The 27,038-nt window shown below is 39.7% G+C and overlaps 1 protein-coding gene across 4 annotated transcripts in view; it reads left to right on the top strand.

Moving 5' to 3' along the window:
* MPP3 (MAGUK p55 scaffold protein 3) overlaps positions 1-27,038 on the top strand; it is a 32,017-nt gene extending 4,979 nt beyond the window's left edge. Inside the window, exons 3-19 of one of the 4 annotated variants that reach the window (XM_075036662.1) lie at positions 327-445; positions 917-994; positions 7,085-7,165; positions 7,700-7,837; positions 8,803-8,884; positions 10,374-10,459; positions 11,892-11,966; positions 13,010-13,206; positions 14,993-15,057; positions 16,218-16,238; positions 17,959-18,000; positions 18,443-18,607; positions 19,307-19,387; positions 20,753-20,846; positions 21,641-21,722; positions 22,632-22,754; positions 23,698-27,038. In XM_075036662.1, coding sequence (XP_074892763.1) covers positions 327-445; positions 917-994; positions 7,085-7,165; positions 7,700-7,837; positions 8,803-8,884; positions 10,374-10,459; positions 11,892-11,966; positions 13,010-13,206; positions 14,993-15,057; positions 16,218-16,238; positions 17,959-18,000; positions 18,443-18,607; positions 19,307-19,387; positions 20,753-20,846; positions 21,641-21,722; positions 22,632-22,754; positions 23,698-23,880 — 1,712 coding nt within the window. In that variant the 3' untranslated portion in view covers positions 23,881-27,038. Of the gene's footprint in view, positions 1-326; positions 446-916; positions 995-7,084; positions 7,166-7,699; positions 7,838-8,802; positions 8,885-10,373; positions 10,460-11,891; positions 11,967-13,009; positions 13,207-14,992; positions 15,058-16,217; positions 16,239-17,958; positions 18,001-18,442; positions 18,608-19,306; positions 19,388-20,752; positions 20,847-21,640; positions 21,750-22,631; positions 22,755-23,697 lie in introns of all 4 variants that reach the window. The other 3 variants (XM_075036660.1, XM_075036659.1, XM_075036661.1) reach the window with 3 other exon arrangements.

The following is a 27,038-nucleotide window of genomic DNA, read 5'->3' as shown; positions in this document are numbered from 1 at the left end:
ACTCAAAGTTTGTTAGAGAGCTAGCTGTTCTAGAAACAAAGGGTAATTAGCATGAAGGGGGAAACTTCAAAAGTAATGTCTTTAAAAATGTATATTGCTTTGGTAGCTTTTGCTTAATATGTTATATCTTAAGCTGTGTTCGCCGCTTAACCGCTTAAGAAGGGAGCATTACAAAATGAGTGGAAGATAAGCATAAATCTCACCGCAAACTTAATGATCACCAAGATGGTACCCAAGTAAATGTAGTTGATGTTAAGTCTGCAGTAGAAGGTCCCATGAGACATGTTGTCTACAAAGCTTTTGTTCTGTCTTGAATTTAAATTTAGGATTGCATGAAACTTTGGCCCTTTTGACATCTCAGTTAAGACCTGATTCAAATCATAAAGAGGAAATGGGATTCCTTAGGGATGTCTTCAGTGAAAAGAGTCTCAGCTACCTGATGAAGGTAAAAGTTCATTTATGATAGTACATTTTCCTTACAGGTTACTTATTTTCTGTTCCCTTGATTTATCAACTGTTTACTTTGCCAAAGTTTGGGGTTTTGTTTTTTGGGGGTAGAATTCTATACTGACCAAAGCATGTATTTATTTAAGCACAAACATTAAGGACATTTGCTGACAATTAACATATTTTGTTCAGAAAAAACATTTCTGTCTTGATTGCCAAAATGCAGATACAGTGCTCCGCAGCTAAAAAGCAGGGTGAAATGGCTTCATTTTTTCCCATATGCTTCTGAAGTCTTAATAGATTTTCTGGCTGTCTGTGAAACTAGCATGAGCAAAAAGAAAACTAAAAGACTCCAAAACAAAAATAACCCTAAACCCATTATTTTTCTGACACTTCTCAGAAAAATTATATTCCTTAAATATAAAGATATTCCAGTGTAGGTATATTTAGGAAGTTTTGTCTTTTTCAGATTCATGAAAAACTCCGTCATTATGAAAGACAAAGTCCAACTCCTGTTTTACATAGTGCAGCAGGATTAGTTGAAGATGTGAGTAAAAATTCTTGTCTCCTTATTTTCCTATTATTTAAGCCTGCTTTTCCAACAAATGAAAGCTTTGCAAGTGTGCTATATGTGTACTATTTCTCATCTTCCCCAACTGTCTTTGGAGTCTGTTGGCTAGTTTCACTCATGATTGATCACAGAAATGAGAGCTGAAACATACCATGTCATTAAGTGTCCAGTGAAGACAGACACAGGCAGGTAGACCAGAAGGATATTATTAGTGGCCTTCATAAGAGAGAGGCTGCAAAAGCATTCAGTCCTTTCTTGACAATAGACTATCCTAGCTAAGCATTCGGTCTTAACGACTTAAATCCATTACAAGCCAAGCAGCATTGCTGTTCACATAGAATGGTTTGGGTTGGAAGGGACCTTGAAAGATCATCTAGTCTCACTGCCCTGCCATGGGCAGGGCCACCTTTCACTAGGTCAGGTTGCTCAAAGCCCTGTCCAATCTGACTTTGAACATTTCCAGTGGTGGGGCATCCACAACTTCTCTGGGCAACCTGTTCCAGCATCTTGCCACCCTCATGGTGTTACAGATGCATGCATAACCAAATCCAACAGGTGTTAAAACTCAGACTTATTCTTCAGCAAAAGTTAGTTAGAAGTCCGGTAACATTTTATAAAACCACAGGCTCAATGATGTAAAGAGAATTAATACTACACGGCCGACTTAAGAATCCCCAAGATTTAAAGTGATGGCTCAAAACGCGCGTATCACTCACCTGAAAGCTGAGGGCTCTCTCCCTCGAGGAGTTACCTCAGGCGGTGCCCCGACCCGAGGGGGAGGCCCACTGCTCCGAGGAGGGCTGGTTCCAACACGTCCTCCGGCAGGACCCCGTTTATACCCCTGTCGAATCTGACTGGTGGACGTTTAATCCTATTGGCCAAGAGGGTCACCTCAGTGTACCTGCCGGGTCTCGATTGGCCAGTTCAAATTTCAACCTGCGGCCTCCGGGTTTTCCTTCCCCTTCTCCCTGCCTGGAGAAGTTTCATTTCCTGCTGGTGGGACGGGGCGGCGGGGGGGAAGGAGTGTACTGCCACACAATCCACCCCGTGACTACAGTCATGATTCGACTAGTTTTCTTGGAGTGGTGGTACAGTCACCTCTTGCCTCCATCCAATCTGAACCTCCAACTATAATTGTTGCATTGTTCCCATGTGAGCTCAAGGACTCACAATATATTGATGTCCATCATTTTTGCCACGACATTATCATCCAGATCTTCACCATCCACACCTGCCACCATCATCACTGCCAGCAGAAGCACTGGAATGGCTCGTTTCTTCATTGTCCTAAAAGAAAGCACAAACTAGGCCTCGGTCTTAAAACCGGGTCACCGGGTTAGAAGTCCGGGATTATCCACCGTGCACTGATGTGGCGAGTCTTTCCACTCCCATGAGATGGTCTCAGAGGACAATGTAATCAACCTGCCATGTGCTGCAAAGAGCCTTGCCTTGTCTGATACGCTGGGCCGGAGGTTGGTTTGGGTGATTAGCCTTAAGCCTTATTTGGCATTGCGGGCAAGCTGTAAGAATTACTTCACAGGTTTTCATAGACACTGGCCAACCCCGAGATCAGCATTCATAATAGAGATCTGCTTTCCCTGAGTGGCCTCGTTTGATATGCAACAATTCTGCTAGTCTATCCCAATCTTCCTTCTCACTGATGACCATCCTGATTTGGGCCAAGTGGTCCACCTGTTGATTCCATTTCACAGCTGGGGTTCCATTCCGAGCACGTCCCTTCACCCATCCCACCTTTAAAAGGTCAGGATCTCCCTATTGCCAAGAGACGTTGCCAGTCCTCTGTCCTCCACACTTTCACATGACCTACTTCCCACTTACTAGATTCCCACTGACATATCCACTCTGTAGCACCCTTAAAGGTTGCGGAAGAGTCAGTATAGACAATGGTAGCACCATTCTCTACAGCCAGTAATAAAGCCCGTAGTTCTCCTACTTGTGCACTACCTTCACCGTCTTCTTGACTTTCTTCCCAGTACCAATCTCCAATGCCACTGCTTTATATTGCCATATTGATCCCACTCGACAGGCAGATGCATCAGTGAACCACACTCCCTGCACATCTGAGCCTGCCACGAATTCATGTGCCTCCTCAATCAGAGAAGGTTTATACAGTTGACCCAACAAGGTTGGGTCAGGGTTTACAGGTTTTCAAACTACAGCAATGTTAGTCAGACACTCCTTTAGTGGGAGCAATTGGCTTAGCCCTTCTAGGTATGCATACCATTTCCTAACTGTGGCCTTTTGGGCCACTCCCTGCAGAGGAGGTGACCCATTGAGGATTGAGTTTAAGAGAGGGCAAGGACCCTGTACTATAACATACTGTGAAATACACAGCTTTTCAGCCTCGCTTAACTGCTCTAGTGAGGGAAAGAATCCCCTTCTCCCAATCTGAATATCGTCGCTCAGTCTCTTTAAATGCAGTGGAAGAGAATAATAACAGTCTAGCTGGTCCCTGTGGTCCCTTTTGAAACATGCCACAGTATGAGGCATGTTCAGCGAATCCCCATTCCACCCTTAACTGATCCCGTGGGTGCAATGGGCCTAGTCTCTGATAAGCCTTAAGCTCATCTTTCAGAGTGTTAAGGGCTTCCATATGTTGCAAAGTCCAATCCCATTTCCTATTCTTTCAGAGCAAGTCATAGAGAGGGTGGGCAATCACTGAAAACCCTGGTATATGTTTTCTCCAGCAGTCCAAAGTACCTAACAGCTGTTGTAATTCTGTTTTATTGCCTGGAGTCTGTCCCTTTTCAATAGCTGTTAAGAGTATCGTCAGGGACCACAACTGCTCCAGCTATCCACCATGCCCCTAGGAATTCAACTTCTTGTCCAGGACCCTGACATTTAGAAAATGGAACATCTGGCCCATTCTTGACTAACAGATTCCAGATGGCCTCAGCCACTTGCCCTACCTGTTCCTTGTTATCCCCACCGACTAGGATATCATCTATATATTGATATATGCGAACGCCTGATGGTACTTCCACAGCATCAAGGGGCTTGGCTAAAGCATTGTGGGCGATAGTGGGGGAATGTGTATATAAGGCTCTTTATCAGCAGACCATTAGCAGGTATTCACCATGCGGATTGGGTGGCCTGAACCCCAAACCGCAGCTTCTAGTTTTTAGCCCTTCCAGTTACTCTCGCAGTGATGCGAAAGGATTCCGTTTCTCTTCCCCATGGGGCGGGGTTGCTGGCGCTTCCCTTTGGTCTCTAGCTTTCCCCTCCAGCAATCCCACTCCCGGATGCCGCCGGCGGACTGCCCCTGCAGCACGGCTCGGGCTGACCCCAGTGCCGGTGCCTTCCGCCAGAGATCGTCCCATCCGGGATCGCAGTTCGACCCGACCGACCGCGAGTTCGAGACTGCTCGGGGCGGGGTTGACAACCGGCTGGGCGGACCTCCCTGCTGCCTTCCGTTAACTCCGACAGTCCCCTTACCCGGATAGTAACACATTCTTCTCTCTCCTTGGGGTCCGCACCCCCAGCCCACTAGGCTACTCGGGACGTTATCGACTGATCACACGCCGGTCCAGCACTCAGTAACGCTCCCGGTCCCCAGTAATTTCTCGCTTCATCATCACTCAACCGTATCCGATCCTCCCCCGTTAGAGAAACTCTCCACAAATACTCAGTTTCGGTTTCGCCCGGCTTGCGCGAAAACTTAGCTTGTAGCTCGGGAGTTCGGGTCCCGACCAAGGGGTTGTGCCAATAGTGTTTCGGGGACTCCCACCATGCGGACCCGCGTGCCTTTCTATTTTAATAAGGGATCGCACGTCCCTCTCCATTTCCACCTTCAGATAATCTATTTCCCCTTGCCTTTTAGCAGAATCACTCTTTTGGTTTTGTGCTTGAATCAAGCAGGCGCCCAGGGGGGCACACACGCTGCCGTTGCCGGCTCGACTACTTCCGCGGCATAGCTCTACTCTCTCCACGACCGCTGCCGGGTCGGACCACTTCTTCGCCCAGTCCAGACCTGGGGGAGAAGGGCTGCAGCCGTGCCTCCGTAATAATTCCTCTAGTAAGACCATCCTGCCGACTACTCCAATTTAAAATGTTACGGATGCACGCATAACCAAATCCAACAGGTGTTAAAACTCAGATTTATTCTTCAGCAAAAGTTAGTTAGAAGTCCGGTAACATTTTATAAAACCACAGGCTCAATGATGTAAAGAGAATTAATACTACACGGCCGACTTAAGAATCCCCAAGATTTAAAGTGATGGCTCAAAACGCGCGTATCACTCACCCGAAAGCTGAGGGCTCTCTCCCTCGAGGAGTTACCTCAGGCGGTGCCCCGACCCGAGGGGGAGGCCCGCTGCTCCGAGGAGGGCTGGTTCCAACATGTCCTCCGGCGGGACCCCGTTTCTACCCCTGTCGAATCTGACCGGTGGACTTTAATCCTATTGGCCAAGAGGGTCACCTCAGTGTACCTGCCGCGTCTCGATTGGCCAGTTCAAATTTCAACCTGCGGCCTCCGGGTTTTCCTTCCCCTTCTCCCTGCCTGGAGAAGTTTCATTTCCTGCTGGCGGGATGGGGCGTGGGGGGGGAGGAGTGTACTGCCACACATGGTAAAAAAATTATTCCATATGTCCAATCTGAATCTGCCCTGTTTCAGTTTAAAACCTCTGCCTCTTGTCCTGTCCCTACAGGCCTCGGTAAAGAGCTTTTCTCCATCTTCCTTTTAAGCCCCCTTTTATATATTGAAAGGCAGCAATAAGGTCTCCCCAGAGCCTTTTCTTCTCCAGGCTGAACAACTCCAACTCTCTCAGCCTTTCTTCATAGGAGAGGTGTTCCAGCCCTCGGATCATTTTCGTGGTCCTCCTCTAGACATGCTCTAGCAGGTCCATGTCTGTCTTGTACTGGGAACCCTGGAACTGGATGCCATACTCCAGGTGGGGGATCTCATGAGAGCAGAGTAGAGGGGGAGAGTCACCTCCCTCGACCTGCTGGCCATCCTTCTCTTTATGCTGCCTGGGATATGATTGGCTTTCTGGACTACAAGTGCACATTGCCACCATGTATCTGATTTTTCATCCACCGGTATCACCAAGTCGTTCTCCACAGTGCTGCTCTCAATCAATTTATCACCCAGTCTGTCACAGAGCAAAGTTGTATCTTAGATGTGTTTGTAACATGCCACGTGCCTGAAAAAGTGAAATTTATACTGCATTTGACAGCCCTTTACAAGTAGCTTGCCCCTGTTTCCTTCCAAACCATAGCAAAGGGCTGTGGAAGGTTTGGGAGCTAGAATTCCTTCCTCTGCAAAGCCAGGAGATCCCACTGCTCCATCTTAACCTGCAGCATACCCCACCTCCCCTTTCCCACAAATAGCCTACTGCCTCCATAAAAGTTTTGGCATTGCTGCCTGTCAAGTCATAAAAATTTACCATCTTCTAAACAGCAGAGAAGTTCTATATGGGACTCTATGAATTCCCTATCGAGAACCCTTTACAGTGAAAGGAAATCCCTCTTGCCTCAATCCCCTCTCTCTTCCTCCTCCCTCTCTCTTCCCACCCAGCCAGTCGAGTGCAAAAGTGCTTCCGTTATTTCTCTAATCTTTTGTTTGGAAGGCCTGAGACTCCAGGGCATATTTTAGTATTGAGGCTTTGCAGGGGAACAAGGGATCTTCTGTTGCATGTTCCACACAATGCTACCTAGTTATGGAGAGGATAAAACTCCTTTATCATAGTACAAGCACAAGAGTGTTGTTTCACATATCACTTATGGATTCCATATAGAATTTAAAATTTCAGAACTCATTCCTGAAATTATATTGGCAGAATCACTCTTAAAATGTATGTTTAGGGGCTAGGATCCTGATTTCTGATGATGTCTTCCTGCACTATCTAATAAAAATAAAATAGATGAAGAAGCTTCTATTTCTTTTAGGATTCATGCACTATTGATTGGGATTGTTTTTGATCTGTTCACACTACTTTGAAGGATGATGGAAGCTTGCAAACACTCACCAGATACACTCACTTGCAAATATATGATCTTGTTTGGTGGACTCCTTTAATTTTGAGGTTGTTAATTTTTATTTTAAAGGTAATAGAAGAATTGCAGACCACACCAGTGAATAATGAAGAAAAAGAGCTACTTCAGCTGTTGTCAACACCACATCTCAGGGTAAAAAACACACCAGAGACCTTAACAAAATTCCTTTGCAGAATTCCAATAGAACTTTTTGTAATGGAAAAGTTATACTGGAGACTCCCTAAGAGACAGGAAAACCCTCCTACAAACTGTAGCTCTATTCCACTGATTTCCTGCACAGGCTTTAGGATGCAAAGGGGATTGAGAAGACACAGATTAGGCCTTTCATGTATAATGCACCATGTTGTCCCCCGTCCCCCCTTAATATTTTCTGAGGGAGCACAAAAGAGAAGAATACCATTTCTCAAATTTTTGCTTTCCATAGTCGACCTCCATTCTGTAAGTTTATTTAGGCTGAGCTTTGTTATTGCCTGGATTTACTTTAAATGTCAACATGTACAAATAAATCATTTACATGATGTGTAAGATAATTGGTAAATCTTTTGGGGGAGGATTTATGGTGAGGGTGGGAAGGGGGTGGTTTAAGCTTGCTGTAATGTTGGAAACACGAGAACTGGAAACTAATATTACCCCATTACATTACTGTTTCTTATTTCCTTTGCACAGGCAATGCTTGTAGTACATGACACGGTAGCACAGAAGAACTTTGACCCAGTTCTTCCACCTCTACCTGATAACTTTGATGATGATTTTGATGAGGAATCAGTGAAAATTGTTCGGCTAGTGAAAAATAAAGAACCCTTGGTACATATAAAATAACCTATCTCTAGTCATAAAACTCTGTAATGCAAAAACGTTATTGTGAGTATGGAGGAGATACTTGAAGATGTCATCAAGTAGTCTGCAAAAACTAGGAGTGTTCTGAAGCTAGTAAAGTAACATAAAAAGAAAACTTTGGTAAATACACCTTCACAATTTTGTGTGAGACATCTTATAGTCATGGGTTTATAACGCCAGTTAACACAGGGAACACGATCTCTGAGGAAACTATATGTTGAAGCAATTATGTTTTTATTAATATTAATTCTTTTCATATTGTAGCTAACATCCAATTAATACTCTCATTTGCATGAAAGTCAGTGATGTATGGTAAGAGTATGTTTGATAGCTGTATGTAAACATTATATTGACAAGGTACTAATTTTATACAAATGGAAATGGAAGAATTGATTTCCTAAGAAAAAAACGGTTGCATCAGGGAAGAAATCTGCTAAAGTGCTTTTTGTATATGACAGTAGGTAGTAGAAGCGGGCAGTGACTTGCTTAATTCCCGATTAAAGCTTTATATTGCTGGCAGAGGTGGGAGAAGAAAAAAACCCCAAAACTAGTTACTTGGCTTTCCTTGCTTTTGTACGTAAAAGTGCTGGCTGTATTGTATAAAGATTCAGAAGACACATAGAGAAAGCTTGTTGTAAGAAATTCTGTTTTGCACACTTGAGTGACTTTGATCACCACGGTAATGTAGGTAGTGTAAGCACTTGGCAAAGTCAGCAGAAAGGAAGGTGTGTGCGTTTTCCCACAATCACATGACATTGGCACAGGCAAAAGTTGAGTAACAGTGAAAATTGTCGAGGAGGAAGAAAAAATTATAGAACAAATTAATTCCAGTTTAAAAGATACATCAGCTTACATGTTATTTCACTGCTCAGTGTATTCTAAGCAGATTTCTTATAATGGTTTCTTGGGGGGGGGGGTATGTTTTATTTCAGGGAGCTACCATCAGAAGAGATGAACATACAGGAGCTGTGATTGTAGCAAGGATCATGAGAGGTGGTGCAGCTGATCGCAGTGGTAAATTTCTGAAGAAACAGGGATTTAAAATTGCATTTATAAACGGTTTTAAAATTTCCAAAATTATGCATGCACACACATACTGTATACACACACCTAGAGCAATAATCTGTAACTAAATCTGATGGTTATTAATTCGAAAACCAGTCCTTCGGACATGGGTGTTTAATATATGTATACACTACTTTGTAGAAAAGAGATAACAGCCTATTGAAATCTTAATAGGCAACTGTTAGATGTCAAGTCTGAACCAGTGTGTAGTCAGTGGAAGGAGATGGACATTGCTGGAGAACAAATCATCCCAATGAGATTTAGAATGGGATGGGTCACTGCTGGAATTGCCTTTCTTCCTTATTGACTATAAAGGGAGCCTACATGGTGAACTCACTTGACAACTGAATTTCTGGTGTCTAGTGGCAGGAGAGACTTCCGTGTGTAGGCTGTCATTGAGCATGCTTGCAGGATCTACAGGGTTAATTCATGCAGTATTTGACCTTCCATTTTCTAGAAGGTGATCATCCAGATTTTATTAAATAAGCTGAATTGGCCTTATATGAGATTTATAGACTCTGAGCCTCATGCACGTTTTTTAGTACACAAGTAATGCAATCCCCAAATTAATTAATTACTGTGATGAAAAAATATTAGCTAATTACAGCTTTCTTCTTTTTCATTATCATTCTTCAAATTAGTGTAATCTGATAAATGTCACGTGAAATGACTAGAATGTGCGCTTAGCATTTCTGTATTTCATCAGTAATCTATTCATTTAATTAGATACGTTTTTCTCTAAAATAGCCACTAGGTAAAAATACCAACAGAGATAGGAGAAGTAGGTCTAAGCTTTAGAAAAAAGAAAAGAAAGTAATGTTTTTTTACCTTAAATACACTATTTTGGTTTATTTAGTGTATCATGTGGTATTCTGTTTGCTTTCCTGAGAAATTCTTTTATGTCAGTTAACAGTGGTTATATAACACAAGTACAACATTTCTTACTGAACTGGATAAACAAACCTAAAACTTGTAAGGGCCTCTTCATAGCTTGTTAAAAAAAAATAGTCCAACATTCTTTCTGGTACTGCGTAGTGTTGATCTGTCAGTTGATGGCCATGTCATCCCTGCCTTTATAGTCAGCAGCGTGTGTCCTGACACTACAAGATTTGATCATCTTCATGAAACTATTCCAGTTTTGCATTCTTAGTGCTGATCCAAATATAGAGGCAGTGATTTTCCAGAGTATCTTGCCATGTGTTCTCTGTCTCCATACTGGTCTCCTATGAGACTGTGCTGCATGAAAAAAAATACCAGATGGAATAAGGGCGAGAGACTTCAGAGCACATTGCCAACAAAGGCACTTCACTCTAGTAGGAAATCCATTAAGCTGGGGGAGGGAGGAGAGGAGGTACATGCTATTGACTTAGGTCGGACACCAGAGGAGTGGTGCTTTCCAGTCTGTAGACTTATTTTAATTTACTTACCATCTTTTCAGGTCTTGTCCATGTTGGAGATGAACTAAGAGAAGTCAATGGTATTACCGTGCTTCACAAACGACCAGAAGAAATAAGTCAGATTTTGGTCTGCACTGATTTTAATTTCAAGATCTTTTTCTGTTGGGTGATATAGTAATTAAAATAGATGATGAAATTCAACCATGAGTTTAAAATATGTGTAGAGCTAAAAGATACAATCCGTGCTTGTCTTTGCATTAAGTTTTTCTTTTCCCAGTGGCTTAGTGTTCGCCTTTTGACTTCAAAAACTTCTGCAAACTGAATCAGTACAAGTAAGATACGAATATAAAGTTACACGTTGCTCTGTCAAGAATATTCCTTTCATGCTTTATGACAAACGGATTACAAATTAAAAGTGCATTCCTAGAAGATAAGCAGTTTATTCATAACAAGGTATGTTAGGAAGCTGAGGAAAGTCTCGGCTGTGTGTCCAATAGAGCTGTCAATCTGTTCGTTACCAGCAGATTCCTTGTGACATTAGCAAATTCTTGCTTCAAGCTTCTCTAACATTAATGCCCACAAATCTTGGTAGAAAGTGCCGTAGTTCTTACGGTTATTTGTCTCTTGACTCCCCTCTTGTGGCTTGGTTCCCCCTTGTCTTGGTGTGGAGTGGAGTTAGGGACACAGTAACAAGAACAGCAACACTAGGAGACTGAAGTATCTGGCATTGGTTCCATCACCTAATTTAAATTTAGATCAAAAAAATCCTGCATAAGGAGAATGACTGCTTTTAACTTGGAGGAGGGAAGATCAAAAATTGTATTTTGAAATACTGTGTAAAGTTTTATTTGTGGGGACTCTGGGATGCTGTTCATCTGTCCTGTTTTAAGTGCCTGCAACGTAATAGTTTCCTTTTCACAGTTTATTTTTTGAGGAAAAGCTATAAATGTTTGTCCAAGCTGATTGTCCAGGTTCCCTTTTTAATCTGTGCAGAACAGCAGGCTTCTCTAGGACACAGTTCATCTCATCCAAAATAAGGCATCTAAAATAGATTAGATAAACCTATTCTAGACTTCCAAAGCACCTAACTAATAACTGAAATTTACTAGCAAAGATTTTTAGAGTGAAAGTAGATGTTTACTTTGTAGATGTTTACTGGTTAGTCACTATGTGGGAAAACACAGCAGTATTTTTCAAAGGAGCACTTTAAAATGGTTAGTCTGAAAAAACTTAATGTCATACTAAAAGCCACAGAATTATTTAATGTCCTGTGAACTGTAATCCAGAAATTAATGCAGTTGCTAAAAGCAAATGAAGGCATTTTAATGCAGGTCTTAATGTGTTCTAGCCAAGTAGTTACTGTGGATGTTTCCATGGGGAGTGTTGTGAAGGATTCATGGAACATTATGATAGTCTTTGTAATGAAGTTAGACAGTGGATTAGCTTGGCCTATTAAAGTTCTGAGGAGACAGATGCTAGCTCCTAAATTGGAACTTGAATAGTCTGCATTGTGTCCTTGTCCTGCTTTCAAAGTAAAAAAACATTACTGTCTTTCTTAGGCTCAGTCTCAGGGATCAATAACATTAAAAATAATTCCAGCCATCAAAGAAGAAGATCGTCTAAAAGACAGCAAGGTATGCAACTTAGTGAAATACTGAAGCACGTGTTTTCATATTTACACAATTCTGGCATCTCTGTAAATACAAGATTCCTGTTGTTTCAGTGAGGAGTGTCACAGACCCACCCATAATGGAACTAAAAAGATAGTAGAGCAGTTTCTTGTTGTAAAATGCAGTGCCCTTTTATTCAGTAGAACTACTCAGATGACTTCTCTTTTCTTCATCATCTTGGCACATGTTCTTTCACAGCGTTTCTGAAATCTAGCCTCTTCCTTTTGTTCACGTAATTAAAATTGATGCTCCTGCCAGTCGCCTCTTACCATGACAGCTGCTATCTCTCCATTATCTCTGGGCATTTTGCCACTCACTTGAGTCAAAACAGACCTATTGGCAAACAGAGCTGCATTCATCATTTGACCCCATTAGCCCACTGCAAACATCAACACACCTCTACGAGTGCTTCATTTGCCCTCCTTGATCAGCAATGACTTCCTGTTCAACTGGTCCCTTACAGGATTCCTCTGTCAACCTCTATTTCTGCTTCCGTGCTCTCAGTTGCCAAATTTTTCCTTGAAGCCCTGCAAATCACTTTTAAAAGTAGTTCTACTGTGATCTGTTAAATAGTGGTAAGATACAAATCCAAAGTTGAATAGTAGATTTTGATGCATTAAAAGAACATTTTATGGACAGTCTTTATAATTGGGCAACTTTGCCATAAATCCCTCTTTATTGTTTTCTCCCTCCCCTTCATTTTTTTTTCCTTTGTTGCATTTTGTACTTACGTAGACTGTGAACTGTGTTTCTTGTGACTTTGATCTTTGAGTCCCATGTTCCACAATACCAATACATAATGACTGGGTATCTGCTTGAAAGTTATTTTTTGTAAGTCAAAATACAGATGCAGCTTGCTAGTTTTCAATATTTTTCAGTACCGTAAAGCATAAAGGAGACATGAAGATTATATATAGATAGCAGTGTAAGTACTGGGGAAGCCTTTTAAAGGTAGTTTGAAATTCTAAATAGGACAAGAAGAAAGGATGTGTTACTTTCTTTTAAAGGTGTTTATGAGGGCGCTTTTCTGCTATAATCCCAAAGAAGACAGAGCCATTCCTTGCCAGGAGGCTGGGCTGCCATTTAAGAGACGACACGTCCTAGAAGTTGTAAGCCAAGATGATCCCACATGGTGGCAAGCAAAGCGTGTTGGAGATACCAACCTCAGAGCAGGCTTGATCCCCTCAAAACAGTTCCAAGAAAGGTTTGTCAATGAAGATTACAGACTTTTTTTCACACATACAGTGTCACACTGATTTTATGCTGCTTTTTTTCACAGGAAAAGGGCAGGATCATGCCAGGCTGAATACCAGATGCTTAGAGGAAAGTGCTAAAAAGCTCCATCTTCTCCAATTATATAATAAACTTCCTAGCTTTCCTTGGCTAGTTTGCCATTGACTTATGCTTTGTAGCATGAGGACAGAAGCACTTGCTAAACAAACATGACTGAAATGAAATGTGGAAGATCAGTCTCTTGACCCTCTTGACTTATGGAGACACAGTATTTCACAGACTTATACTTCCATAGTATAAGAGGAAATGATGATTTATTGTAACAGTTTTTAATTTATGCATGTTGTAGTAGTAAAAAAAAAGTGTATCTGATCTTTATTCTGGCTCCTAAGAGAGTATTTAGCTTGAACCTGGATACCTTCTAGAGCTTGAAGTTTCTCTGTTTTCACAGCAAGATATGTATATCTTCTAAAGTAAAAATATCCCTCATGTCTTGTATTTACAGTACAGAAGTCTTCTGTTTAAGAAGGAATCTGATTTAGGCCACTGGTCTCATTGTGTGATTCTTACTCCAAATTGCTGGATATGTCTTCTTTGGATTGTAGGTGTCACAAAGAATTAAACAGGTCTGATTCTGTTGCTGGCTTCCAAGATTTGCATAAGGTTTCTAACAGAGGACTTCGCTCCACTATATGAATGCTCTTTTGAAATACTAGGCAAATTCTGCCTGAACAGCTCTATCTCTCTTCCTGTGAATGCATATATGTCAACAGATGCTGCTGCACTGCAGTCTTTTTTTTTTCTTTGTCCTTTTTCTTAAGATGTTGTAAACTACATTTCAATGTATGCAAGAACAAAGAAGGTGCTTCAGTGTGTTTCCCCTGAGTGACTGTGTACATGCCTGAGCATCTTATTTAGTCTGTTATGAATGTTGGTCACTTGCAAAAAAACACTTGGGAAGAAAATGTGGTTTCCTTTGCCAACAGTGAGGGGTTTCTTGGGGGTTGGATTTTTGTGCTGGGTTGTTTGGGGGTTTGTTGGTGTTGGGTTTTTAGAGGCAGCAGTGGGGGGCAGTGGGTGTTGAGCAAATTCAAGACTGGGAGATTAGGAGTTGAACTCTGGGTCATGATTTTAACAGTTCAGAAAATTTTGCTTGATTCTCTGTTCTTACATTTTCACACAAGCTGGGTAACTTGGTTTGTTTACTACTAAATAACAGAAAACTCCAAACTGATCTGGAAGGCAATGGATAATTTCTAAGTATATGTAGCTGCAGTGATCATTTTGCACAATTGTTACCTACTTTTGAGTACTCTTTGAGGTTAGTAGTTTTAGGATTGCAGCAGACAGGAATTTTGCCCATCCCTTGTAAAAATGGCAAATAAAAGTTGGATTCTCAGCAGAATTAGAATAGTTGTTTTCTTAATCTTGCAAAAAAGATTGGGGGGGGGGCAAATAGAAAAAAATTACATTGATAAAAGTAACGTGCTGTTGATTTCTGTGCTCTGATGTATGAAAGCCTAAAATGTTTCAGAATCTTCTCTCAGTGACTTACCAGTAGCAATCTGGGACCATCATAGTTTTAAAGAAAAAGTCTTTTAAAATGTTGAATCAGAGACATTTTCTATTTTTCAAGGAAAGGAACTTTTCAAGGAAAAGCACTACTTCATTCATTTTCAATGCTATACATATAACCTGCTATAAATTCTTTATAATTCTGAGCTTACAAGGCTAAAATATAATTATTTTCTATTTAGACGATTGACTTACAGAAGAACAGTAGGCACTCTGCAGAACCCCAGAACTATGAAGAAACCATTATGTAAGTCTGTTCTGTTCGTTCAGTAACATCTTAGTTCATATGAACTTCTCAGTATTTTTCTGTTATTTCAATAATGATGTGTTTGAATGTGTTTTGCGTAATCTCTCATTAATTGATTTGCATGGATACAAGCTGCCACATGAGAGGATTTGGGTTTAAGCTTTATCCAGTGTTGCTAGCGCCCATTTTCAAGGAACAGGGCTGTACCTCTCTTCCTACTTTCAAGAACATGAGGCCTTACACATTGTTCAGATGCTTTAAAATTTGCTAGTGTTCAGATTTTTTCTACGGTTTGAAACTTGAAAGCTGCAAAAGTAACCCAATGCACACTTCTTGAAATTCTTACATAAGTGCATGAAATGAGTCTAAGCTTGGAGGAAAATAAACGGTAGCTTTAAGGAGGATAAAAACCACTGGAGCTGGCAATACCATCTGCATTTCAGGCTTAGCATTACAGAGCTGGTCTTAAGTAGACTTTAAAGTGATTCTTGTTTACAGCTCTGAAGCCTCTGTCAGTGAATTATTCACACAAAAACTGCTACTTGTGATGAAATTGCTAGTCAGTGATGAAAGGCAGAAGACATTCTGTATTATCCCAGAATATAATGTTCCTGTTGCTGTTGGATACCGCAGCACAGCTATTATTGATGCGTGGGGCAGCCCTGTGACTGTGTGAAGCCAGACATTGTGCTAGGAGTGTCACTCTCATACAGAATCTGGAAATTGTCCTTCTTCAGTGATATAAGTGAACTTCTGATCCATGGTGCATGGCATATCTCATGAAGAGATACAGGTATTCTTCTGATACAAAGAGGAAGGAAGATGATCAACCAAATTATAAAATAACATTACTGATTTAAATTAAGCTTTTCCAAATTAGTTTCCATTACTTTCAATGTTAGGAGGCATGTAATGAGGATTGCTACTTAGGCTTTTTCTGAGACATTCTTGAGCTGATAACTGGTTATAATACTAAATTTTAGCAAAAAAGTCTTTAACCAGTTGATAAGGGTACATTACTGCATTATTTTTTTTAAGATAGAAAAGCCTGTTAAGCAAATCAGACCAGAAGAACCTTCCTTTCCATTCCCTCTAATTTTACTCAATCATTTGCCAGTCTTTTAATGTCATACCAACTCTGCCTTTCATGCTACCTACAGATGATCAGTCTTCTGATAAAGGTAGGTACTCTCCTAACTCATTTGCTGTCTCAATATAAACAACCAATGCATTTTTCTAAAATACTTGCTAAGCCCCCAAGCAAAGGGAATAGCAGATATAGCTCGTTCCTACAGCAGTTTCTTTCAGAGTTATTATTTAAACTAATTTAATTTGGACTTGGGTCATGATAACTTCCAAATTTATTCCCGATTCAAGAGAAAAGATTTGTGCCTTCTGACATGCATTTATATGTGCTGTAGGTTTTTCAGTGAGGTTGAAAGAGTTGCAAGTTAAATGCAGTCTTTGTATCTGGTATTTTTAGAAAAAATAAAGAAATATTGGGGTTTAACATTTTAGAGCACCTGTATCAATCCAAATTGATTTTTCTTCACTGTTCATTTGGACTGTTTTGTTATTTTCATTATGAGCAACTGTGTTGGGCTTATGCAATTTATGTCACTGTACCACACACCTTTCCAAATACCAGGTATTTTCTGTTGAGTTGTGCATGCTGTGGTTTTTTTACATTACACATGCTTCTTGAGAAGTATTGCTATTCCATTAACTTCGGTGAAGGTACTAATCATATTCTATCATTAGCTGGCCGTGACTGGTATACCCTATCCAAAGCACAAGTATGCAACTTGAGCCTACCTTTGACAACAGAAAATAGCTCTTATCTTAGCTATGGATAGGCATATATTGCTACTAGTATCTTCTGTTAATGCAGGCATAATGTTTTATAAGTGCACATTGGCATTGCTTGATTACATACCTGCATGCAACTATTCATTAAAAAACAAAGCTCCTTCTCTGGATTGGTGCATTTTGTTAAACATCTAAGCTGCATATATTTTTGCCTATGGCTGGGCTTGTCCCAGAACCATACACCTCCTTCTTAAAATGAGTAGAGTTCTGTGGGTATTGCAGGGCTCAGGTACCTAAATTTTAACAAGCCAGGTAGCCCTCTTTCAGGAAGTATGAGAACTCGATATTTGTCTTAGGATTGCAGTATAGTGTTTTGCAGCCAAGTATCATGGCTTTATTTTGCATGCTTTTAGGGGGCTTGGGGGAGGTCATAGTTTGAGGAGGGGTGGATTGGCTTTTTTAACATAGATTTGCATGTTATTTTACATACATGTGTATGACAAAAGCATCAAATCTTTACCTCTTTAATAAAGAATTAATAAGCAATGATAATTTAACTTAGCCAAAATGAAGATGTTTAGAGCTCATATTTCAGTCATCTCTGACGCCCTTTTTCAAGCCCAAATGATATTGAAATGTCAGAAGAGGCAATATTGTTACACAATCATACCCATTTATAAAGTTGTACTTTAAAAAAAGAGCTCTGTGTTTGCAGAGTCTTCTTTTTTACTTAAGTCTGAATATTACACTTTTAGCAGCAGCACTGATCAAATGTAATGAATGCTAAAGAGCATAAATTCTGGGAACTGTAAATACTGAGATGTAAAATTCTCTTGTGCAATATTGACATCAAGGATTTTTTAAAATATAAACCACTAGCCAAGGCAAATAATTTTTTTTATCATTAATATTTGTGTTAGAAAAGCGTGTGCATAGAATGCGGGATATAAAACTCCTTCCTTTACCAATGAGCCAGACTGGTACTGCAGGCATTGTTTAATATATCTCACTCCTCCCCTCTCACTCTCCTTTCCCCTGTGCCCTTACCCTCCCTGTGTCCCCCCACCTCCCACCCCACTTTTTAATTTACAGAAGACTGTGACTGTGAAGGATATTTCAACGGACAGTACATAGGTGAGAAACCAAAATCCCTTTCCTCTTCCCTACCCCCCACCCCGGAAAAAAAAAACCAACACCAAACTGCACCACACCCACCCCAAAAAACCACCCCCACATTAAAAAAGAAAAACTAGCTTATTTACATTAGACTTAATTTCCCATACATTCATAAACTGGATTATCTCTGTGCAGAGGCATAATTGGACTTTTGCATAGCCAACACTTGGCAACTCAAGGTGATACGGGGGTGGGGTTTATTATAGATTGGGTGCTTGGTTTTCTACCTGATACGCAAGGTTTTAATCTATAAGATTAGCATATATGCACTGATTTGATTATAAAAAAAAAATTGTGAGAGTAACTTGTATTCAAAGACAGAGGAACCTCTAGCTGAACAAGCCTGAAAATTTAGGTAAGTGGCGACATGGTTTAATGTATCTTTTGTTTTCCTCTACAGCTGGCTTACGCAGGAGCTTTAGATTAAGTCGTAAAGAGAAGGAGAACAATATGAGCGAAGGAAAGCAAACAGAGCAGGCAGACGCAGCAGAGTTCCTAACGTATGAAGAAGTCACGAAATATCAGCAGCAGCCTGGCGAACAGCAGAGGCTGGTGGTTTTGATTGGTAAGATACACAACTGATTCAAAATTTTTCACATATCTCCCACTTGCCTTACCACCTGCACTCCAAGAGGCTTTCTTTAGATGCTTGGTTTTGGTTTTTGTGGTTCTGGTGGTTTTTTTAAAGGTTTTTCTAATTTTGGTCAGAGGTTGTTCTTTTCTTTTAAATGACATTTAAAAAAGAACCAAACCAAAAAAAAACCCCCAAAACAACCAAACTCACCAAATCCTTCTAAAAATAATGATGCAGGACTGTTTCTTATTTTTCTGATTCACTTTCCATTGGTCCTCACTCAAACATGTGCACATTTACACTGTCAGAACAATTGATGAAAAGGTAGATGTTAGAATTATCTAACAAAATTTTCATGCAATTTTAATTCAGTGTGCTTAACAGCTTTGTGTTAAGCCAGTTTCACAGGATGTCCTAGAAATCAAGGGTATCTCGTAAAACTGACTGCTAAGATTACAGATTTTCTGACTTAGTGCCTGACAAATGTTTGTCCAACAGCTGTTCAAGGATTCAGTTTGCTCCTGATGATGTTCTTTAAAGCAGAATGTGGCAGGTGGTGAGGTCTCTCATGTACAGGTTTCTTCAAGCACACTCCTGTATCACTATTATTTCTGTGAAATCGATATTATTTATTCTCTTTGCAGTATTTCATTCCACACAGAAATCTGTCAGTCAGTTCTATTTTATTAGGTTGTTTGGGGGCCAAATTAAGTGAGCTCAAGCAGAAGGTTGTGTCAGAGAACCCACAGGAGTACGGTGTTGCAGTTCCACGTGAGTAAAATTTACCGACTTTCACGTGTCGCCACTGTATTCCATAAATGCTGTGTAATAGTATAGTGCTAGTTGCATTGATGAATGGTAATTTGTGTTTTGACTATTGATTATATGCATATTTTGGAAGTACTTCTAATTATTTTTCTTATTGTAATATAATGCGTTTGCCCTTAATAGCTGAATAGATCACTATGTAACTTGGCACATATGCACTGTGGAATTCTGTCACCTCAGTTGATTTTTTTGAATTGTATTTTCCCAAGTGAACAGATTGCATTGTCTCAGTGTCCATTAAAAAAATGAGAAACTGAATACAGGAAGAAAAAAATAAGATTGTAAATTGCAAAAAGAACTAGCGCGAAAAACTAGTATCTTAAGATTCAGCCAAAACATTATGTGTGTTTAAAAGAGGATGATTTTTCTTTGGAATATCATACCAGCTAAAGGTTAAAAGAAAAAAAGTAGACAGCAATAAATCAAGTCAAAATTCTTACAAGATTTTAAATTGTTGATTAGCATATCTAGGCTGTTCAAACAAGCCAGTCACAGTGACAGAGAAATTAGTGATTCTGCTGCATGGTTTTGTGGCTAGAGTTACACTGAAAATTGTTTTCTGAATTATTTTCTTAAAAAAAAAAAAAGACAAAAAAAAATTCTTCCCCAACAAGCTACTTTTGCAATCCAAAAAATTAACACTGAGGGCACTGTTTATACATTATTTAAGACTTTCAATAAACGTCTGTCAGGCAGACCTTTAATCGGTTAGCAGTAGAAACCATATGGGTAATTTTTACTTGAATTTAAACATGTACACAAGAAAACTGCAGACATCACTTTTATGGCTAGGCATAGATTTGTAGAATGATCACTGAAGCTTGTCCTACATAATAACAATTATTAGAGGAAATTACGACATCAAAAGGGACACACATAATTATGTAGGTTTCACAGTAGCGTGGGAAAACAGCCAGGGATATTTTTACTCTAAATTCAGAGGCAACATAATAGGACTTTATGTATTTCCTATTCTTATTTTCTAAACTTCAAGGAAAATCAGAGTCCAATATTCCAAAGAGTTAAGAGATACTCTTTTCCGTAGGACATACTCTACTGCTTCTACCAGGTGTGAGAAGTATGCCTCCTAATAATGTGTTAGTTATACCACGCTTGGGAGCAAAACAACTTCATTTTTGGTCTTAAAATTTTTGAGATTAAGTTTATTTTATGTTAATTTGAATTTGCCAGTGTGTAACTAACTACCTTGTTTGAGGTCATGAAAACGTAACTGGAACTAAACTGAGAAAATACAGTTGTTTGCAAAGGCTGATCTGTCTCCTATGTCCTGCTTCCATTCTCTTCTAGATACAACCAGGTCAAAGAAAAGTCATGAGAAGGAGGGAGTAGAATACAACTTTGTCTCTAAGCAATCATTTGAGACAGATGTGCAGCAAAACAAGTGAGTTAATTTTAAAATACTGGCATAATTGACTATTTCAAAAATACTGCTAGTTACATCTTACATCATATGAATACCAAAAGCAGGTGTAAAGTTGGACTAGCTGTATTAGAAGGGTTCAGCTTCCCAAGTAAAAAGCTCTTTATTCAGTCTGGACTGTTAGCGTGAACTCAGAAATTTAGTAAGAAGCCATTTAGAAACAACATAGGACTAGTAGGAGCATCACAAGTTAGAATTTAAGCCTGCATATCGTAAGTAGTATGACTGGTCAGAACTGAATCTAGTGAAAGTAACAGATATTTAGTTGGGCCTACTTATTCTCCATTTAATATGATGGGTAACAAGTTTTATTCATAAGTCCACTTTAAAGTGTGTTGTAGACTGAATCCGTGGATATAAAGGACTTTCTGTAAGATTGAGTGAGCTTCCTGAAAGTACAGATTTTTGGCTAGTCTCCCAGAAGACAGAAGAATTGGAGTCCCATTTCCTTGCCAGCTTTGTTCTATTTTCTGTGAAAAACATCCTCTTTCTTCTATTAGGCTTGAACACCAGTCAACTGAATTAATGCAGCTTCTTCCCCTATTTGTCAGTAGTGCTGATTAGCTATTATTGACATATAAAGACAACTATTGGTACTAAGCAACCAGAAGGAAAAAAATAATCAGAAAAAAGAACCACCGTTGCCCCCTCCCTGCCCCCCCTCCTTTGACTACTGTGACTTCAGGAAACAGCTATCAATGTTGTAAGTTAAATATTGTTTGTGGATGGTACTTAAAAATGTACTGACTTTTTAGATTTGTGGAACATGGAGAATACAAAGAAAACCTGTACGGTACAAGTCTTGAGGCAATCCGGTCCGTGATGGCCAAAAAGAAGGTTTGTTTGGTGGATGTGGTACCTGAAGTAAGTTCTGCAGCTTATTTTAAAGAAAGCAAGTATTTAAGTTATTTCTTACTAGGCTGCCAGCCTAAGTAACTGATGTTGTTTCACCATTTGTGGCTACTTGCCCTGCAAAGAACAATGATGCTCTCAGAACTTGTGTTTCTAACTGGTGGCCTGACTGCTAGTCAAGCAGAATAGGGCACTTCAGAAAGCAGTGCAGTGTTTACAATTCCTAGATGTCTACTTGATACAGCCTAGATGACACCTTATCAGTTCTCACTGTGGTTATCTTTCTCTTGCTGTAGAAATGTGCATCACTGTCGTAGCCTGCTCAAGTCCTAGAGAGAATACTTAAGAGCATGGATGGGTTTTTCATTCTTGTTCCTTCCTATTGCCTCTGAAGTGTTACTAGCATTGTAACCAGTGCCAGTATACCTGCTCTTCATCCCTCTATACTGGGAGTTAATCTTTGAAATTTTGATTCAGATTTTGTAACTGAGCTAGGAGAAGACTTTTATACTACCTCAGATAAATTCCAGGTTTAAAATTTCCAGTGTTTGGCCTCTTAAGCAAACCATAACTTGCCTGTCAACTTTTTTTTTATACTTTTCTCAGTATCTTTTGCCATGTTTTTGTTCCTGGTATCACAATGCATAGCAAGGCACGTGTGCGGTTAAGACCATGCTCCATGAAGCTATATACTCTTGTAAGCTAACCAGGACACTGACATTAACCTTTCTTTTGAAGAGCAAGAGGTTACTGTGGTCAGATATATAGTACACAGGACTTCACACCACATTGTGTACTAGTGAAACTGTTGAACCCAGCTTGAGTAGATCATTGACATGTAACAAACACAAAAAAAAAATTTAAATGGTGTAACAAAAAAACATCTGTTCACAGGCAGTAAAGCACCTGAGGACTCCTGAGTTTAAGCCTTATGTTATCTTTGTGAAGCCTCTCATTCCAGAAAAGAAAAAACATGTCCTAAAATCTCCCATGTCAGAAGAAATCTCAGCCAGTCTTGTAAGTATTCTAACTTTAATCTCTTTCTTTTAGACATGAAAGAAGTATTTGGGCTAGCATTTCTATGATATGGAAGAGCTCCTCTTCTGTGACAGCGAGAGTCAGAGTGGGGGACTAAGTGGGTCCTGTGCACATAGAGCCTTTCAGCTGGAACTTTAGAACTAGATTTTTGACTCCCTTAAAACTTGACTATGTAAGTAACATCAAGCAAAGTGCAGGTCTTCCATGTGGATCTCTGTATATCACTCAAGGCTGCAGCAGGGAAGCTCCTACTGAACTCGGATAAACTAGTAATAATTTTACATTTCTGATGAGCAGCCCCACCAAATGGTAAGGGTAGCCACCTATTCCTGATACCTCCAGGGTGATACCCACGCAGGTTATTAATCAGGTACACACAAAATGCAGCATGTGGATGTCTTACAAGGACCAAACCTAGACCAGCTGCAAACTGGTGATGTGTAAATGTGAACAAAAGTACTAAGAGTGCATAATCTCATTACGCTGGGTAACCTGAGCTTGAATTTATGCAGAACAGAACTTAGTTCACTTGGTAAGTTTCCATGTAAGCCCTTAAAATTACTGAATTTGGGTACAGTGGGTACAGCATTCCTTTTCAACTTTTGAGGAGTATGATTTCTAGGTGTTAGATTAGGCAGCGATTCTAACTTCCTAAAATGCACTGTCGCCATCTTATGTCCATCCTGTAACATGTTTTCTCCCTGCTTCCCTATCACCTCTTGCATTTTTGAAACAGCCTACCAAATTCCAGCAGTAGCATACGGCTCCTTGATCTCAGTTGTAATATCGTACATACCTTTTCCTAATGGTAGCAGCTCGTTTAATTTCCTTTCAAAGTAATGACTTGTGCTAATATACTTTAAAATGCTAGTAATTAAAAAGACATGCTGTAAATTTCATACCATCTTCTTGGGTTGATCAGCAGGATGAAGAACAGCAGGAAATTATTAATTCAGCAGCATTCATTGAAGAGCAGTATGGCCATTTAATTGACACTGTACTGGTGAAAGAAGATCTCCAGAGTGCATGTAATCAGCTGAAAACTGTGTTAGAGAAACTAAACAAGGATTCATTTTGGGTGCCAGTCAACTGGGTTAGGTCATAGCTTGTTATCATCTGTTTAAGGGAAAGATTGTATAAAAATGTCTTGTAAATACATGGATTAGAAAAGGGAAATATGTCAAATTCACTTCAAAACTGCTGGTCTATCTAGAAGGAAATACATAAAGACTGAATGAGAAAAACAAAGTCAGAAGCTGACACTGCTTTCCTGAATCAAAATATTGAATAGCAGCTGTCATTTAATAGTGAATACTCAGACTAAACAGATCAGTAAAAGACTGGAGTGACTTTCAGAGTGTAAATAGTGCATATTGTGAAGTTTCACAGAGGGTCCCACACTTCCAAAGCACTTAAGTAGTGCTAGGACACTAAAAAACTGGAATTTTCATCCTTTGGCCACAGATTTTGTGGCTAGAGTTAAGGCAGCTGAACAAGGTACCTTTCAGGAACCAGTATGCCTAAAGAACAAGCTATTTAAGCTAGCTGGGAGGGCTTTCCTTTGGACAAAACATGTTTCCCTTCATTAGGGATCATTAGCTGCAAATCCTTTCCAATTAGGCACTAAAACTAGGACAGTTATATAAATTGTAGATATTTTAGTGGCTGAGAGATGGGGTTTTTTTTATGTCCATCCCACATTTCTTAATGCCTCCAAGTTGTCTTGCACAGGTATTAGTCTGCTCATCTATAGCTTATGCCCACTTTCCCAATCTCTTCCTACTGACAACAGGACAAACATTAAACAACCTGTGAACACACCTGCATAACTAGCCAGCTCATAACCGGAGACATTTTTTAGTCTACATGAAAATAAATGCATCTGATTTAAAATAGGACTTAAGAAGCTTATTTTCTACAAGACATCTTTGCAAATGCCACCTGATGGGATACTACCTTGACACCAACATAGCAGCTCCAAAAAGGGTGCTAAAAGGAGGAGGCTGAAGTACCAAGTAGCTGAGCTACAGGTCCAAATCTTCATCCTTCCAGCATTTATGACTACCTTTGTTCCAAATCAGGTAAAGGCTTCCAGAGCCTCTAATTGGCTACATCAAGTCCTGAAGAAGAAATCTTAACTGTTAGAGGACTTTGTATGTATTTCAGGAGACTTGAATATACAGGATTTTTAGATGGGTGTTAATAAGAAAATGCAGAGAGAAGATTCTGGAAGCACCTATGCTTTATAATTATTTGAAAAATTCTGAGTATTGTACAGGTGCATGTTAGCTGAAACTAGTTCCTGTTTTCTGTTGCCTGGTGAGGTCTAATCTTTCCTGTGTACTATGCCCTTTAACAAGACCTTTTGGTGCACCAGTCTCATTCTTTGCATCTTAACGGTATGATGTTATTCTTGTTCCACTGCATTTAGCAAAACTAACAACACTGCATATTAAAAGCACATTTCTTACATACCAGTGTCACTGAATCTACATTAACTCTAGCCCAAAAAGTTGTGTAGGACAGTCACCCTTACCTATCTTCTCCAAACGTGTACCCTGGCAACTTTCTTCTACTGTCCTGCCTATAGGCATTGAGGTTCCCATTCCTACAAGAATAAGCAATTTCCACAGTCAGATATCTGCTCTGGTTTGTCAGAGCAGATATACTGCCAGACTGGTGGCCTCAGCAAATGTGCAAGGACTCCCTGCATGCAAGTGGCCCATCAGCTCTGCCATTAACTCTCTACGATCTTGTCCTAGCACAGCCACCAAAAGTAATACGGCTTACAAGAGAGACACATTGCCAAGTAAATTTTCTGATAGATGTACCTTCATCCTATGAAAACCTGAGTGTAATATTTTAAAAACTATTTAAGTAACAACATTTCAAACGAAGTCATTTTACGAAAATATGAAATGGGCAGACTGATCTCACCATAGATCTATATAGCAGATTACAAGCAGGTTTTTACAGTCTGCAAGACATAAACATGTTTAGAGGATACAGATTTAAAGAACACTAGGTAAGATACTATCTAAAGGCCAGGATTCACTTAAAGCAGGGTTGCTATCTAACATCTTAGAATATTCCAAATGACTAGCAGTAAATCAACTAATTTGTATGCTTTAGGATCTAGCAGTCTAGTAGTAGAAATACACATTAAGAGAAGTAAGGCAAATGACATACAGGTACACCTGAAGTTACAATAACTGAAAACTTAAGATATTAAGATACAATATTGCTATTAAAAGTGAACTGAAATATTCAGTATGAGTTAAATAATCTTTTTTTAAGTGTATGCAGGTACTCTGTACTCTCAGAAATGGTTGTTTCATTTTTTAAGGTTTGAAGTAAAGGATGGTGAGAGGCTATGTATTATATGCTAAAGTTTGCAGGTAGCTAAGATGAGCTTCAGTTGTAGGGGGAAAAAAACCCTGAAAACATTCAATGCTCCTATTTATTCTAAAATCCTAGGAAGTGGGTACATTCAGGTGCTTGTTATCAGGACAAGACTCCAATTCCAACAAGATACTGAGTCCCTGCTGCATTAGCCATGCCTGGTATACGCTCCTCCCAGTAAGGAGAAAAAAGGTACAAAAAGATTCTAAAGAAAATCAGAATGCAAATTTACTTTAATTCAAAGTCCTGCTTTGTAAATAGTGCCAAAAACACTAAGTCAAAGTACTTCAGCAAACTGAAACTCCTCCCGCTTACCCCTCTCTTCATCTTGCTCACACCTAAAATTTATGAAGTCTTTCATATTTTTATGGTTTGTAGTACTGAAGGATGAGCCTTGATTAACATCTACAGTTTTCAGGTGGTCTTCCATACGCTGGCTGTATCTGAAACTGCCTCCCTTTCTAAAAATCAGTTGTGTACAGTACATCCAGGGCATGCTTCAGTCAGTGAGTTCAAACATACATTCAGATGGTTTTGAAGAATCCATTTCTCCAACCAAATTGCAATAGGATTAAGATAACAGTACCTTCGATACGACTACGAGATCCGCACAGATTAGAACCCTGATACATCTAACCCAGCTTCTTATGATGTGTACATTGCTTTTATAAAGTGAAACCTGTGTTAAAACAGCATACCTAATTGTCTTGTGAGGAGATGGGGATCTTGTAGCAGTCTGCTTAAAGTGCCTGGTGTTCTGCCATGAAAAAAAAAATTGCTATGGGTTTTGTCATCAGGGCTAATGAGGCACTGTAAGAAAACTGTAATTAATAAAAGTATACTTCATCCTTTTTTCCCCTA

The sequence above is a fragment of the Buteo buteo genome, chromosome 9 (assembly GCF_964188355.1).
Source record: "Buteo buteo chromosome 9, bButBut1.hap1.1, whole genome shotgun sequence".
In the NCBI taxonomy this organism is placed as follows: Eukaryota; Metazoa; Chordata; class Aves; order Accipitriformes; family Accipitridae; genus Buteo; species Buteo buteo.
The sequence above is the reverse complement of the archived record's forward strand: the minus strand, read 5'-3'. Positions and strand labels throughout refer to the sequence as shown.